This window comes from Pogonomyrmex barbatus, unplaced genomic scaffold (assembly GCF_055798465.1).
Source record: "Pogonomyrmex barbatus isolate J1 unplaced genomic scaffold, ASM5579846v1 scaffold6, whole genome shotgun sequence".
NCBI classification, from domain to species: domain Eukaryota; kingdom Metazoa; phylum Arthropoda; class Insecta; order Hymenoptera; family Formicidae; genus Pogonomyrmex; species Pogonomyrmex barbatus.
The window spans coordinates 9,699,609-9,716,501 of NW_028297160.1; the positions used below are offsets into that span (position 1 = coordinate 9,699,609).

The 16,893-nt window shown below is 32.3% G+C and overlaps 3 protein-coding genes across 7 annotated transcripts; 1 reads left to right on the forward strand and 2 right to left on the reverse strand.

Moving 5' to 3' along the window:
• Positions 1-358: 358 nt before the first annotated feature.
• Positions 359-7,465, reverse strand: Gk1 (Glycerol kinase 1). 5 transcript variants are annotated; one of them, XM_089082674.1, is made up of 10 exons: positions 7,308-7,465; positions 2,990-3,105; positions 2,642-2,880; positions 2,288-2,511; positions 1,994-2,200; positions 1,504-1,614; positions 1,129-1,382; positions 823-1,028; positions 619-750; positions 359-541 (listed from the first exon to the last, which is right to left on the reverse strand). In XM_089082674.1, the coding sequence occupies exons 2-10, from the start codon at positions 3,016-3,018 to the stop codon at positions 456-458; spliced, it is 1,488 nt and encodes a 495-aa protein (XP_088938800.1). In that variant the 5' UTR covers positions 3,019-3,105; positions 7,308-7,465; the 3' UTR covers positions 359-455. The 5 variants fall into 5 exon arrangements, with proteins under 5 accessions (XP_088938800.1, XP_088938799.1, XP_011646200.2 ...); XM_089082673.1 differs by having other exon boundaries at positions 2,642-2,900; XM_011647898.3 differs by having other exon boundaries at positions 2,642-2,900; positions 2,990-3,157; positions 7,308-7,459.
• Positions 7,466-8,718: 1,253 nt separating this feature from the next.
• On the forward strand, positions 8,719-14,636 carry LOC105432903 (NECAP-like protein CG9132). The gene is made up of 3 exons (XM_089082683.1): positions 8,719-9,024; positions 9,368-9,764; positions 10,044-14,636. Exons 1-3 carry the CDS (start codon positions 8,939-8,941, stop codon positions 10,314-10,316), a joined length of 756 nt encoding a protein of 251 aa, XP_088938809.1. The 5' UTR covers positions 8,719-8,938; the 3' UTR covers positions 10,317-14,636.
• LOC105432958 (uncharacterized) lies at positions 14,118-16,633 on the reverse strand. The gene is made up of 5 exons (XM_089082685.1): positions 16,316-16,633; positions 15,507-15,810; positions 15,010-15,270; positions 14,661-14,813; positions 14,118-14,459 (listed from the first exon to the last, which is right to left on the reverse strand). Exons 1-5 carry the CDS (start codon positions 16,594-16,596, stop codon positions 14,301-14,303), a joined length of 1,158 nt encoding a protein of 385 aa, XP_088938811.1. The 5' UTR covers positions 16,597-16,633; the 3' UTR covers positions 14,118-14,300.
• Positions 16,634-16,893: the final 260 nt, after the last annotated feature.

Here is a 16,893-nt window from a genome sequence, read left to right on the forward strand (position 1 = left end):
CTTTTATGCTTGTAGTTAGCATTACATAAGTTGTATCGTTTGCGGTCATTCCAACACTAAGTTATTGAATTCTTCTTTACGAAAATGAGTTAAACAAAAAGTACAACACATTCGGTTTTAAAAAATTAAAGTAAATATAGAGAGAATGAAAAATACAAAAAATTATTTTTAGTTATTTAACGTATCTTATTAGCAAACTTTCTACAGCATTAAAAGTAATAAAGTTATGCCAATTTTTTTTATTTTAATTCATAACTCACCTAATATTTGTAATTTACTTTAGGAAAAATAAAAAATGAAAATGGATGCGGGAAAAAGAGAGTAAATGAAAAATCAAGGTATTTGATTAAACGCAATGTAAAAATTATAAAATATATCATAGATATAATCTTTATATCCTCTCCCAAAGATATTTATATTATATTATAATACAAAAATATATGTGCACATACGATTTAATTATCTATTAAACTTGTAGAACAATCCCATTTCATAGATCTTTCGACAGCCATTTTCCACTTGGAATATCGAAGATCTCTCTCTGAAACGAAAAGTTTGTATGTTATCAACTATTTTTCTCCTTTTCATATTATTAAGAAAATATATATAACTATTTACCATCTTCACCAATCACAGGTGAAAATTTGGTTATTTGAGATGCGTCCACATCATTTATATCAATTAAACCCGCACCAATGCCAGCTAGAATGGCGGCACCTAATGCCGTTGTTTCTACCATATTCGGTCTCACTGTTTGCAACACAATTATTAGTTTTAAAAAATAATTGATTACAGATTTGAACAAAAGTTTTATTTACTTACCAACCGTTATTCCCGTTAAGTCTGCTTGTAACTGCATTAACAAATCATTCACAGTCATGCCACCATCAACCTGAAGAGTTGTCAGTTTCGTTCCTGAATCTTTTATCATTGCTTCTAATATATCTCTTGTTTGGAAACAAACCGCCTCTAACGCTGCCCGTATGATATGGTATTGTTGCGTATCTTCCGTAATACCACAGATTACTCTATTATATCATATAAATAAGAAAACATTCGATTAGAGAAAAGTCTTGACAATTTCAGTGATAAGAAAGGAAGAAAAATGGAAAAAATATAATAAAATACCCGCGCGCATCTTGTTGCCAGTAGGGTGCGTACAATCCCGAGAAGGCCGGTACAAAATAAACATCACCAGAGGACCTCACACGCTCTGCCATATCTTGTGTTTGCGTGATATTACTGAGAAGCTGCATATTATCTCGCAGCCAGGATAAAGCAGCTCCGGCAACAGCAACGGATCCTTCTAGTGCATAAACAGCTGGAGATCGTGCAATCTTGTAACCAACCGTAGTTATCAATCCCTGCGTCGAATCCACTTTCTGCACGCAAGCATTTTTATTTTATGTATACAATTATTTTCCAAGCATTACTCCTAATATAAGAAACTATTTCACATCATCACAATATTTTTTATATTACATATATTACTATTTTACATACTGTATTTCCTGTGTTATAAAGCAAGAAGCATCCTGTGCCATATGTAGCTTTTGCTTGACCAGGTTTCAAACATAACTGACCAAGGAGAGCTCCCTGCTGATCACCCACACACTATGAAAAACAAAGGAAGCTGTAATTATTACATGTACATAGTGCACTGAATTATAGACAAGTGATTATTTCATTTATTTTCAGAAATGTAAATTTTTCAATATATTATAAAGTGCTCTACGATATTCGATTTACGAGATCGATATAATGAGATTCGATCGATATTTCATTTAAAAATAATGTTGATTTTGAAGAAAGAATAATTGCAACTATAAATTACTTATACTTATATTAATAACTTAAATTTAATTAAAATTAAATAATATTCTTGGTTGGAAAAGTTTTTCTAGCATTATCTCTACTAGTTAAATAAAGAATTATTTGAACAGTACATGAAAAAAAAATAATATAAAATATCCTCTACTGTATGCCTACTTACACCTGCTATGGGTATGCCTGTGAGAACTTCAGGATTCGAAACGGAACTATAAATCTCTGCACTAGATCGGATCTCGGGAAGGATGTGTTGTGGAATGCCAAAGAATCGACATAATAAAGGATCCCATTTTAGTGTATCGATATTCATTAGCATTGTACGCGACGCATTTGACACGTCTGTAATGTGCAGTTGGCCCTTTGTGAGGTTCTAAATATAAGAAATTTTTTTAAACATAAAAAATTTTCACTAATATGAAATTCTTTTTTATTCTGTTTTTGTTTAATGTCTATTTACCCAAATAAGCCATGTATCAATCGTTCCAAAGGCGCACCTTTCTGCATCTACTGCTTGTTTCACACGTGGAATGTTATCTATTAACCAGCGTATTTTAAGAGCACTAAAATAAGGAGACATTGGTAGCCCACATAAAGGTTTCAAATAATTCTTATTTCTCGTTTTGTTAGGAATACTATCCAATACATTTTCTAAAGTCGTAGTTGTCCTCATATCGTGCCATACTGTAAAATCAGAAATTTATTCAACATCATTTAATGTTAAATAAATTTGTCAATCTTTCATAATTCATAAAAATTATTATAAATATAATATAAAAGTAAAAAAAGAATGCTTTCTATATCTGTTTTATACCAATTGCATTGTGCAAAGGCTCCCCAGTCTCTTTATCCCACACCAGTGTTGTTTCTCTTTGATTAGTAATGCCAATAGCTTTGATATCTGAAACTGTTAAGCCAAGATCCTTCATCTTTTTCACCGTCTCTTCTATGCATGCTATAACGGCTCTTAATATTTCCTTTGGGTCCTGTTCCACCCATCCTTCTTGAGGATATTTCTGTTTGATTTCAATCTGATGCAAAGCAACTACCTTCCTGCGTAACACGTCAAATACCTAAATGTAGAAACAAATATTTCATAACCTGACAGGTTGTTTACACCACTCAAAAGTGGAATTGTATTTCATTCATTGGATTTGTTTACCAAAAATCGAGCGCTGCTCGTTCCTTCATCAATAGCACCTATCAAAGGTCCGGTTTTCTTTACGTTCTCAGGCATGCTGCTCCTCAGAGCTTAGAAATTACGTTCTCGATGTTCTTCTTAAAAGACGGCATACGACATCGTACTTAACCTTTGTCACATTCTATATTTCTATTGCGTAACATTAAATTTTATGATATAGACACATGTCCAACATATATCTATACGACAATAAAAATAAAATCCTAAAAAATCTTCATATGATAAATAGAATTGAATTTAAATATGTTGACACGATTAACCTTTCACCAAAATGTCTCATCTATTTAAAAAAATTTTCTGCATTGGAGATTTAAATTTTTGTTAAGAGGGTTCGAATCTCTACTATGGTTTGTATCTCTACTTGAAAAGGTTCGAGTCTCTGCTAAGTAATTATATTTATCAAAAAACATATATTATATTTACATATACAGAACTACTTGAAAGGATATAAAACCCCTGAAAGAAAGTAATAAATATCGATCCATTTTATTCTATATTTTTATTTTTATTTCATGGATTCTATCATTAGAAATTTACATCGACCATTTTAGCGATCGTATTATATATCAATATTTAAATTATTATTTTAATAGTTTAAAATTTTTTCAAATATTAAAATACTAGGTATCTAACATAAAACACAATAATAAAATATAAAAATATTTTTTATTACAAATCCTAAACCTAGATGTAAATAAACTTAACAATATTTCAATTTTCTAGCTTTCGTGACGAAGAATCTGTCTGTTCCAGCGCTTGCGTTATGCATTACAATTTAAAAAAAAAAATGCATTAACTTTCTGTTTTTCGTGTCTTTCATATAAATTATTAAATTAAATAACATATATTGCAATTTCCCTTTAGAATTAGAATAAAATTAATAACCTACTGAAACGCGAGATGATTTGCATTCTTCTATAAGAAATCATTTCGTTGACGAATTATAAGTGAATATTATATCATTATATAACATTATAAAATAGCAATTTTAATAATGACCAATTCACTCATTTTTTCAAAATCTCATATGAATAAATTACATAGCACAAATCATAATCTGGCATTAGTTTAATTTTTAAAAAGATTTTGTCTTATTATTTTCAAATTTAAGAAACATATATTATTCATGGGAAAAAAAATTAATGAAAAAAATCTTACATTTTAAATTTAACTTTATCAGTTCAAACTTAATTTTTCTTTAAGATTTCAAGATTTTCTTTTAAGGTTTCACTTTTGTATTATAAGCAATTTGCTGGTTTAAGTTTTTTCTCGATTTTTTCTATAAGTTTTATCAGTCATACAAACAATATTCATAGCGGCACATAAATGCTTTAAATGAGAAAATCCAATCTTTGCCGTGTTACATCCAGCCACTGCAGCAACATTAGCGTCTATTTTTTTTTGTCCATAGGCTCCGACCAAATGCTTGCCTCATAAGAACACATCTGACATTTAAAAAAAAATTGTGTCAAGAAACCACGCCGACGGTAATTGATTAATTTCCAGTATTTGAATTGACAATCAATTCCACGTGCGTGATTGTTAAATAATTTGTGCATTTCACGCCACATGTAAAAAATATCTACAATACAACATATCTACAATACAACGATTTCCAGATAGATCTTCTTTGAGATGACGAATTTCAGAGTGATTATTACCGATAGTCTGCTTGACTAGAGAGCGTTCAATAACTTGATTATGTGAATCTTGTTTTTTATATTCCTTTGTTTCTTTATTATTATTCTGTATTTGTATGTTTTTATCTTTATTAACATCTATTCATCTCAAATTATTACTGTACTCGCAATATTCAATAATTTCATAATATACTTCTGTTTCTTTCATATGTGCCTCTAATTTTTTTTTCATAAATAGTACATTATCAAAAATCTCATCCTTGTTACTCTTATCATGTTCAGCAGTTTTTATGATTTAGTTTTTTTCCCTCCAAATGTCTCCATTTCCTTTATAATATCCTTGTTAGCCTCATGAGATTCAGTAATTTCATAATCAGTTTTTCCTTTTTCATATGTTTCTGTTTCTTCTTTAATATGCATATTGGCAATCCAATCCTCATCTTCATCAAATTCAAAAGTTCCATTTCAAAAACTATGTGGGAAGAAGATGGGAAAAACTATATGGGAAGTAGATGGGAAAAATTATGTAGGAATTAGATGGGAAAAATTATGTGGGAAGATGGGAAAAATTATGTGGGAAGAAGATGGGAACTACATGGGAAAAACTATGTGGGAACTAGATGGGAAAAACTATGTGGGAACTACATGGGAAAAACTATGTGGGAACTACATGGGAAAAACTATGTGGGAACTACATGGGAAAAACTATGTGGGAACTACATGGGAAAAATTATGTGGGAACTACATGGGAAAAACTATGTGGGAAGAAAATGGGAAAAACTATGTAGGGACTAGATGGGAAAAACTATGTGGGAACTACATGGGAAAAACTATGTGGGAACTACATGGGAAAAACTATGTGGGAACTACATGGGAAAAACTATGTGGGAACTACATGGGAAAAATTATGTGGGAACTACATGGGAAAAACTATGTGGGAAGAAAATGGGAAAAACTATGTAGGGACTAGATGGGAAAAACTATGTGGGAACTAGATGGGAAAAACTATGTGGGAACTAGATGGGAAAAACTATGTGGGAACTACATGGGAAAAACTATATGGGAACTACATGGGATAAACTATGTGGGAAGAAGATGGGAAAAACTATATGGGAAGTAGATGGGAAAAATTATGTAGGAATTAGATGAGAAAAACTATGTGGGAAGATGGGAAAAACTATGTGGGAAGATGGGAAAAACTATGTGGGAAGAAGATGGGAAAAACTATGTGGGAAAAAGATGGGAAAAACTATGTGGGAACTAGATGGGAAAAACTATGTGGGAACTAGATGGGAAAAACTATGTGGGAACTAGATGGGAAAAACTATATGGGAAGAAGATGGGAAAAATTACGTGGAAAGTATATGGGAAAAACAATGTGGGAAATATATGGGGAAAAACTACGTGGGAAGTATATGGGAAGAACTATGTGGGAAGTATATGGGAAAAACTATGCGGGAAGCATATAGAAAAAATTATGTGGGAAGTATATGGGGAAAAACTACGTGGGAAGTATAACCTGAAGATAGCCCCCCAACATTGAAAAACATAAAGTTTCTATAGCTCATTCGATTGCTTATCGTTTGCACATGTATACACATTTCGAATTTTCGTTTGCACACTTCTAGTTAAAAAGTTATTAACAAAACAAATTTCGGGGGGCCATCTTCACACTAGTCTCCCAATGAATAAATTAAATAAAAAATTTAATTTAGTTTAATTGATAGATATACGTTTGCACATTGCCGAACAGGTCGATTTTCGTTTTCACATCTCTATTTAAAAAGTTATTAACAATTAAAGTTTCAGAAACAAGCGAGTTCGATAGATGAGGTAAAAACAAAAATATTGTGCTTAAAATGATATCAATCGAAAAGTTGTGGCGTTTCAGTTATTACAAGATATGACGTTTAGGTACAGATATTAAAGATGAGCGAGAACATGCAATAGATTTATGAGAAATAAACAAGAACCGAATATGAATGAACGCCACAACTTTTCGATTGATATCATTTTTGTTTCTATTTCATCTGCCGAAGTCGCTCGCTTCTGAAACTTTAATTGTTAATAACTTTTTAACTAAAGGTGTACAAAGGAAAAATCGACCTGTTTGGCAATGTGCAAACGAATATCTATCAATTGAGCTATTTTTTATTTAAATTACTCATAGTTGGGGGGCTATCTTCACACAGGTCTAATCTCAAGACCTATCTTTTCTTTCGGGAGAGTCTACGACGGGACAGAGGCAGACGTTTCGTGCCCATAAGTGCCAGTTCTATAAATACATAAAATTATTGTATAAATTATAATTTAAATGCAGTCTTTCACAAAAAACTTTAAGAGAAGACTGCCGAAGATCGGTGAATTAGTCGAACTTCGCCACAGGAAAACAGCCTCTAACCAAAATTAAGGATCAGTAAGAGAACTACCTCTGTGTTAGATGAATTTCTATTTACTCATATTACGGCTAAAATATTAAAAGATTTGTAATATAATTGTGATATTTGTAATCAGGAAAATTATCTGTAGGTCTCTATTTTCAAAAAAGGCAAGAATAAATAATTCACTTTATATGTTATTAGATTTGCACTATTAGTGCATAAGGTGCAGATACTTTTATAGGTAATTATTTAGAATACCCTCCTCATCTCCGATTTTGATAAAATTGGGTTGAATCGATGTGGTGTCACTCAAAATAAAAGAATTTGACAGAAAAACACGGCAGTCTGCCTCACGAATCAAGATATTAAGCGTTAAAGTTAGTCAATTTCAAGGTTACGAAATCTGTCATACCGACGTAACGCAGCGAACTAAGTATGCGCAGTGATCACGTTGTGTGCTCGGCGTATACATACGTGTAAGGGAAAACTTTTCCCTCCTCCTGCCCCTCCGCCGCGACACCAGATTCTTTTATTTTGAGTGAAACGCGTCAATTGAACCCAATTTTATCAAAATTGGAAGTAAAGGAAGTATTCTAAATAATTATCCTTTTATTTATTGTAAATTTTAAAGAACCGGCAAAACTGGCTTTGTAGCAACCTTTGTAATTTTATAATATTTAGAAAAAGGCAAAATATCTCATGGCAAATATCTCATGGCAAAATATTACTTCAATGAGATGAAATATGGTTGAACTAAAACAAGTATTTGCATTATAAGTAAGAAATAGATAATTATTTAAATATTATAATTATTTAAGAGCTGAATTGCAAAATCTATCATTATAGCAAGTTTCATGGCTTTATAATAAACACATAAAAAGAAATTTGTTTTGTGTGTGTGCGTGCATGCGTGCGTGCGTGCGTGCGTGCGTGCGTGCGTGCGTGCGTGCGTGCGTGCGTGCGTGCGTGCGTGCGTGCGTGCGTGCGTGCGTGCGTGCGTGCGTGCGTGCGTGCGTGCGTGCGTGCGTGCGTGCGTGCGTGCGTGCGTGCGTGCGTGCGTGCGTGCGTGCGTGCGTGCGTGCGTGCGTGCGTGCGTGCGTGCGTGCGTGATAGTAGGGCGTACGCGATATCAGATGTGATATATAATGCCCGTATTACACTAGAAATGACAATTGTGTTTGCGCATGCGCTTTCGAATCTACGATTATTTCTTGACCAATCAGAAAAGAATTGTTGGCGATTTGATTAATCAAAAAGTAGTATATTGAGCGTATTATTATTAATATCTATCAAGAAGTGTAAATTTAATTTATCTTATTTGTAGGAATTAAACAAATTTTTGTTTATCAATCATTTATATTTATTTTTCATCAATTTTCCCTTACAAATCTTTTTTTTTTTTTTAATACATCACTTCTGCTTCATTGCATTTACTTACTTTCTCTCTTTATCTCCTTCTTATGTTTATAATTATAAATTGATAACTCTCGTTACAAACAGTCAACACTGAATCGACATTGAATGTCGATAAGGCAATTGCTAATCATTTCCTTCACGCGTAATCGCGTTCCTGTTGGTGAGTCACGCTTCCTTTGGTCGCGCGTCGCGCGTAAAAAGCCAACTCAGTCGGTCTCAGTCTATATGCGATTAATCTATGGACGACTCGTGGGTGGTTGGCTGTCGTCTAGAGGGGCGTCGGGGCAGGGAGGACAGGAGGCGTGACTCGAGATAGAGTTATCAAATCACGGCTGATCACAGCGGACATTTGTCGATTTGTCAGGGGAGTGCAAACGAACCTTCAAACAGTAGACTTGCGGGGAGAGTCTCCGTGGTTGTCTTGTGCGTTCTTGCGTTTGTTGCTCGCGTGAGAATCATCGTTGGCGAGCGCGATGGAGACGTATGAGAGCGTTCTCCTGGTGAAATCCGAGGTATTCGTCTTCAAAATTCCACCAAGGTCGACCAACAGGGGTTATCGGTAAGCGTGAGACACTTTTTCGACACGACGTTTCATGAAACTGTTCAATATGTTATCGAACGATGGTTCCGCGATCTTTTCTCTCTCTTTCTCTTTTCTATCTCTTCCTCTTTTCTCTCGTTGAGGTGGCCTTTCAGAGTTAGATCGCTTAAGTAAAGTCAGCGTGAAATACTTGTTTCGGAATGTATGAGATATTGGGTGCTTTCCATTTAGTGACACAAATCGACACAAGTATCATTTTGTCCTTATTAATCATTGAAAGCCAAGAAAGATAGAACGATACTTGTGTCGACTTGTGTCACTAAATGAAAAGCACCTATTGACTTCACGATCACTGTCACAGGGCAGCCGATTGGAACCTGCAAGAACCCTCCTGGACCGGCCGTATGCGATTGGTGTCACAGGGCGACAGTATTACGATAAAGTTGGAAGACAAGATCTCGGGCGAACTGTTTGCCAAGTGTCCCATCGAGCAGTATCCCGGAATAGCGGTAGAACCAGTCACTGACTCGTCCCGATACTTTGTCTTGAGGATCCAAGATGACAATGGACGATCAGCGTTCATAGGTGTTGGCTTCTTAGATAGGTCTGACAGTTTTGATCTGAACGTTGCTCTTCAGGATCATTTTAAATGGTTAAAGAATCGGGAGCAAATCGAAAAAGAGAAGGAAAAACCGAAACAAGAGTTGGATCTCAGATTTAAAGAGGGTGAAACTATCAAAATTAATATGAAGATCACCGTAAGAATTCTTTTATCATATATCTGTTTCTTGACAAATATGTTAAACTATAAAGATTTGATGTTTTTTAAAATTAAAATTAAAAAGAATATGAGAAAAAATATTATGTATTAGATATTTGCCAAATAATTATTTTAATTTTTTATGATTTTTTAAAAATATTTTAATTTTTTTATTGCTTTTTAAAAAAAATTTATATGTGTAGATTAATACAAAAAATCTGAAATATTGTCTTAAATATCGACAATTTAATTTTAAAATAAATAATTTATTATTTAGAAAAAAGATGGCAGTGAGGTTGCATCGAAATCTAGACAACGTGCTAATCCAGCCGCGGGTTTGCCACCTCCTCCAGGTGGTGTAAAAATTGCTCCACCACCAGCAAAAACTCCTACTTCTTCACCGGCACATAAACCAGTGCAAAGTCAAAATCAAGAAGTCACAAGTTCAGAGTGGGGTGAGTTTGCCAGTGCTTCTCAGTCAGCATCGGCATCAGCACCTTCACCTGCGCCTGCATCTACAGTGACCAATGCTAGTTGGGTGCAATTCTAACTTTTAAAAGATATGTATATAATATTATACATAGATATTTACTTTAGTATATATAACATTAGTGATTTTAAAATGGATGGCTAAATTTCAGGAACACATTCCATTTATCTTGATTATTGAAAATTAAGTTCTAGGGCCATACAATATGAATTGAATTGTGAACAATTAGAAATTTTTTTATATTAATAAATATAATTTTAATTTTCTAACACTTTTGAACAGACTGATGATTTATATATTGTTGATTTGTATATTGTTATTGGCATGTATTACTAACATAATATTAGATTCTGATATACGTGGAAAGTATTTCAAAATCTATTTTAATATGATTTTTTTTTTTTCAAAGAGTAGAATACCTGAAATTTGGCCATTTGTAGAAATCATTCTTGTATATTGAGATAAATGAAGTAATCAATGACACACGAATATGATATGATAGGCATATTAAATTAAATATTTTAAGATGACTGTTGAAAGAATGAATAATGAAAAGAGAGAGTCTGATGTATATTTTCCAATACTATATAGTGTGCGATGAGAATTGTAATAGCATTCGTGAAGGGGGTGACATTTTTCCAATGGAAAAGAAAGCTTCTCTTTAGAAAAAGGAATTTTTATATCTAAATTTTACATTTAAGAAGAATATTTTTATAAAAATGAATTGTATAGTATTCCTTTGATTTACTTTTTTAAAAGACCAATATTTATCTCAACAAAAGAACTAATAATTCAATTTATGTTCTAGGAAATACTATAAGTAGTCTATAGAAAAATCTTGAGCCGAGTTTTGAGCATATCAAATAATATTCTAAAAATATAAAAATAAACGATATTAATACAGCTGTATCTAAAAAATATGTTTTTATTTCGGGCATACTGACTATGTTTTATTTTTCGGGAAAAGATTTATATAAAAAATTTTTACTTTGCAAATTGATTTATATTTGCTTTTCGATGAATCCTTCCCCTTCTCGATTGTTTTACGATTTTCTAGCATCCTATATGATAGTATTGTACTTATAAATACCATTCAAACACTCATCTTAATTACTTTTGGACGTTCAGTGTATTTGGAGATAGCATAATTTTTTCTATATGTAAATGTCGATATCAGATGCATTTAGTGCCTTGTACAAACTAGTCCAATAAATTAGAAGCAAATTCGAGGCAGATCGCAACAATATGTGCTTAGTTTGTAGAGGTACAGCATAACATTCAATTTATTATTTTTTTGTTTTTAGCTTTTTTAAATATAAAACGTGAAATAATTTCATTGTGATGGTACATAAGGAAGCGTTCTTTTTTCAACATTTAGACATTATTTTAATATTTTCTTAATTTACATCAAGAAAATATCAATTTGATTTACATAAAAAGACATTGAAAACAAATATATTCTTGTATAATCTGCAAATTTTGCAATGAAATCTTTTTGTTATAGTTAAATATTTCATTCTTTTGCTTCACGAAATTGATGAGTATTTTTATGAGTCAAATGCTGTCTATTAAATAATTTTATTCGATATATATTTTATTTATATTATATTACTGTTAGCAGTATTAAATTCTAGGAAGCTTTTTAAGGAATTTTTTCATCATTTTTTTTATGCAAGATATTAACATATCGTTAACATATTTTGTAAAAGTTGAACAATTAAGTATAGAGAAGAGATAATAATTTTCTATAACTATATAAAACTAATGTTCCAATAGATTATAAATTTTTTTTTTTTTCAGTATTTTCTATTTATTTTTATTGACTATTCAAAAAAATGTAATATATACACGATATATAATTTTAATACAGTATTTGGCCTCGATTATCAGCTTGCAACATTTGTAAATATTACAAGGCCTATTGTAAAAATAAGGCCTAATTCCCTCATACATTGAGCGTCCATAAAGTTATTTATTCAATTTTAATACATTATAGCCAAACCAGATATATTTCATTGAGCAGCAAAGTCATGCATATTATTTTAAATTTATTATCCTTTTCTCAAAGTTATTTCTTTTCTTGTAATTCATCTTGCATGTATTAATTGATAAATTCTTGCCGCAAATGAAAGCTTAATCAATAACAGAATATTTAATGATCATAGAAGAAATCATAGAAGAAATATATTTATATTTTTATCAGGTTGAAAGTATTTGTTTTAATCGTATAAAGCGATTAGAAATTTATAAGTTTCGAGATTTAAATTTCTAATCGCTTTGTACGATTAACAAATACTTTCAACCTGATTTGTTTTAATCGTACAAAGCGATTAGAAATTTAAATCTCGAAACTTATAAATTTTATATTAGATTTTATGATAGAATAATTAACGTTTTTTGTTCAACAGCACAGGTAGCAGCAAAAATAGGTATTATGATTTATCTCATATTTTGAGTTAATTTTTACTTCTTTCAAATTTTTAAAAGAAGTACTTGTAAACAATTATTTTACGTTTCTCATAAGTATTTTATGGATAAGTTATTGAAAGAATGTTATACTGGAAATGTTTCAATACATGTCTAAGGAGTATATGTAAAAATTCTGACATAACAAGAAATAATTGTCTCCACTGATAAAAAGTAGAATCTACACTATACTATCTATAACTCGTTAATTAGATCATAAATTGTACAATGTTATTTCATGTACATTATCCCATGCTAAATTTTAATGTAGAATAACCTTGTTAAACATATTGTTAGTGCGAACATATTGTTGAATGAGTGTTTAGACGCAATTTCATATTATTTCATATATTATTTCTTTTTATTTATAGGAACTGTCTCAAAAAAATGCGAAGTGACAGCGAAGAATATTATGCAAATAAGTTTTATACAGATGTTTTAGCAGTGAATCAAGGTTATATAATCAACTAACAAAAGAGTTAATGTTGAACATTAGAAAAGAACGAAAATTTTTATATCATATATAAGAATTATTGTTCGTTAATAATTAAACAATAAACAATGTTATTTTTAAAAACCAGAACAGTTGACAGATCTCTTAAAGTTAGTAAAAATTTTGTTAGGAAAATAGATCATTAAAATTATTGCAAAACAATTAAAGTAAATAAAGAGAGACTAGATACTGATCTTTATATCGAAAATAGTTTTTTTTTTTAATTCCTTTGAGAATTAACAATTTGAACATTTATTATTCATGTGAATATTCAACTGCCTTTAGCAATCAGCATAATTTTTTTTTTAATAAAATAAATTTTCAGAGTATGATAGGAACTGTTGCAAAAATTGTTTGTGTATTGTCTTATATCTTTTTGTTTTTGAAATCAGAATCCTATTTTTTTAGTTATTTTATTTAGTTCTTAAAACTATGATGATAATTTCAAAAATAGAATTCTACTGCTGTTTCACATCTTTCTTGGGACATCCTGTGTATGTTAAAGCTAATCTTCAGCTGAGATATTAATATATCATAAATACAACCGTATTACAAAGTGATACATACTGAAAGAAAATTAAAAAAAGTATCACTTGTATCTATTCTAGTTTCTAGTTATGTATATGATAATTGAAGAAATTGTTACAGTGTACCGTATTATATATATATATATATATATATATATATATATATATATATAATGTATATGTGTGTGATAACAACTAAAAGAGAATTATTGTAATCCTTATATATATATATAAATAAAATGACATTCCATATTTTTTATTTTCTGTAAACACGTTGAAAAGATAAAAAATAAATATTGGATGGAAGTTAAAAGTCTAATCTCGAATTACGTATGATAACGGCTTGGATCTGGTCTAAATGAAGTAGCGATAAAATTCTCTTGTATATTTCCTCATATATTTTTCTCCGGAGATATATAATAAACAGTGCATCCCGAGAATTATTGCGAATCATATTACAAATAATACTTTGTAAGGAGATAAGTCGTTAAAACATGGGACATTAATTCTATCACATGTACGAACGACTGATTCGTCGATAGTGAGTCATTATCGTCATCAACAACGTTTGTTGCGCGCGACATTGAGCCGCAGGCTGCGCATGGCCATAGCACGACTGAAATGTCGTTGTACTGGACGCTGAAGCTGTCCATTGACTAAAGTTGAATCTTCGTCACATTCCACACTGGTCAATACAACAAAGAGCACGCCGAGTACCTATAATAACAGATCATCATATCAGTAACAATTTCTTATTGGATATCCGCGGAAAAGGAAAAAAAGATTTTTGTCTTCTCATAAAGAACAGCTCAGATAAAATTTATTTAAGAGAAATTGTAAAAAATACTGTGTAAACTTAATTTAATGTTTAATAGTACAAAAGTTAAATATAGACATATGTTTCGTTAATTTACATACCAAACCGACGATAATCAGCAATGTATACATGTGTATACTTGCAAGCGGCAATGACTCGACTTCTTTTAATGCATCAGCAGCATCGGAGAGATCCGGTTTTAATTCCAATGCGTGACGCAGGTGTACAGCTGCCTCTTGGAAATGTCCATATGCCTACAAAACGAGATAAAAAAATGCGTCTAATAAATTTTATACTAGCTTTTTGAATATTGAATGAATAATTATTAGTTTGATTCACATCACGTTTTTTTTTAATGCGATTTTGTTCATTAAAATTGCTAAAGGAAAAAAGTTACATCACACCAAATCTTGACAAACGTGATAGTAGTAATAATTATTATCCATATACCTTGAATATTTGTCCAAGTGTAAGATATTGCTCCCACGCATTGCGATCCGGAGGCTGCAACTCTAAGGACCGCCTGGCTAAGTATGTTGCGTCATCTAAATAATGTTGTACCAGCAATACTCGAGCCAAATTCAAAAGAACCTCCGCGTTATGCGGTGATACAGCAAGTGCTCTACGAAAGCACTCGATCGATCTCTGTGCATCGCCCTTAATACGCCAGAAATTTCCTATCTGATTATAGAGCTGAACAGATTTCGGTTTCTGGAAAGAAACCCATTTAATGATGAATAGCAAAAACTATCTTCATTAGATACATATAAAAAATATGCACGAAAAGAGTTTATTTTGAGGATATAAATATCATGATTGTAATGAGATATTCTTTCTTGTGAAAAGTGCTCAAAAATGAGAATATCAACTATGACATCACGCAATGCACATTTCTTCCACTAGCATCTAGAATGGATGTGTGCTAAAGTTCTTTATATATAAAATACCTCTCGTTTTGCTTTTTTCAAGCGTCTCTCTAATAAGTCAATGTCGACATCGACAGTTTTGCCGCCGTTCTTCTTGAACATTAGCGCTACATTAGGCTCTGGTACCAACGGATGTTTATTCCTGTTCGCCACACCAATAAGATTGTCATAGTAAGTGAAGTTGACCGGCTTGCCACAATCCAATATTATGTTGTCGCATTGCTGACCGGAGGCGCACGTCACCTGCTCGTTCGATACTTGCGAGGATAGTGGGAAAGACTCGCTGATATTTTGAGTATCCTTCAACACGTACGACGAGAGTCGTCTGCCAAGGGGACCAAAGTTAGGGCTGTTTTAACACTGAATCAACAGCAAGCCACACACAAAACGCTAACTACAGAAAGAAAAAGAAAATTATGTCACATAAATATCATTTGTATATGTACGAAAAACAAAAAAAAACATATATGTATACATGCAGAGTGTGATGCAGATGTGATCATAGATATAATATCCACTTGTACCAATGTAGATTAACTTTAATCTTAATTTGATTCACTCTCTTTTCTAATTCTTAGGAATATAAGAAGAAAAAAAGTTAAACTAAAGTTAATCTACGTTGATAGAAATGAATAAGACTTTCTTGTTTAAATAAGATGCATCTTATCGGGCTCTTCATTACTTGACTCATGAAAGTGTCCTGTATTTCATACATGTAGAAGAAAAGGAAAAAAGAATTGAAGGAGAAAAGAATCAAGAATACAAGCTGTAATCCTATAACCTAATAGCGTAACCCAACCAATAATCATCACGGCCGGCTCGTTCTTTACCTCTTCTGGCTGGCAAAACCCTTGCATTCCTGACAGTAAATCTGCACCTTCTCATGTTTCTCGGACGTCGCGGTTCTGCTCCAGGTCTGGCCGTTGCCGGTGACCACGCTGCCCGCGAGGATGTCGAAGATCGGGTCGTCCTCGACCGTACTCACAAAGTCGGTCGTTTTCACGACTTTATCAGCGGCATTCAACCGCCAGGACGTACGCGAGTTCGTCAGCCTTATTTGCAGGATCAGCAAGCAGAGCGCATATCTCCCCTCGGCCCACGTCAGTTGCATTCTTCCTGAGCCTTTCTCCGCGCGCGAATTGTTTACAATCTCGCAATTGGAATTGAGGGTGAGAAGAGAGACGGAGAGGGGAGAACAAACGCAGGAGGGGGAAAGACATGGGGAAAGAGATCCAAAAGCCATGGAATTTTAGGGTAGTATTGCTCTCTCTAGTCCAATTTTATACTTCGTCTAAAATATCTCAAGATATGTTATATGATCGTCTCGTTGAAATCTTCTGGATGAAATCCAGAAATCTGATGTCAAATTAGACATCATTATGAAATTATTATGACATCATTATAAAAT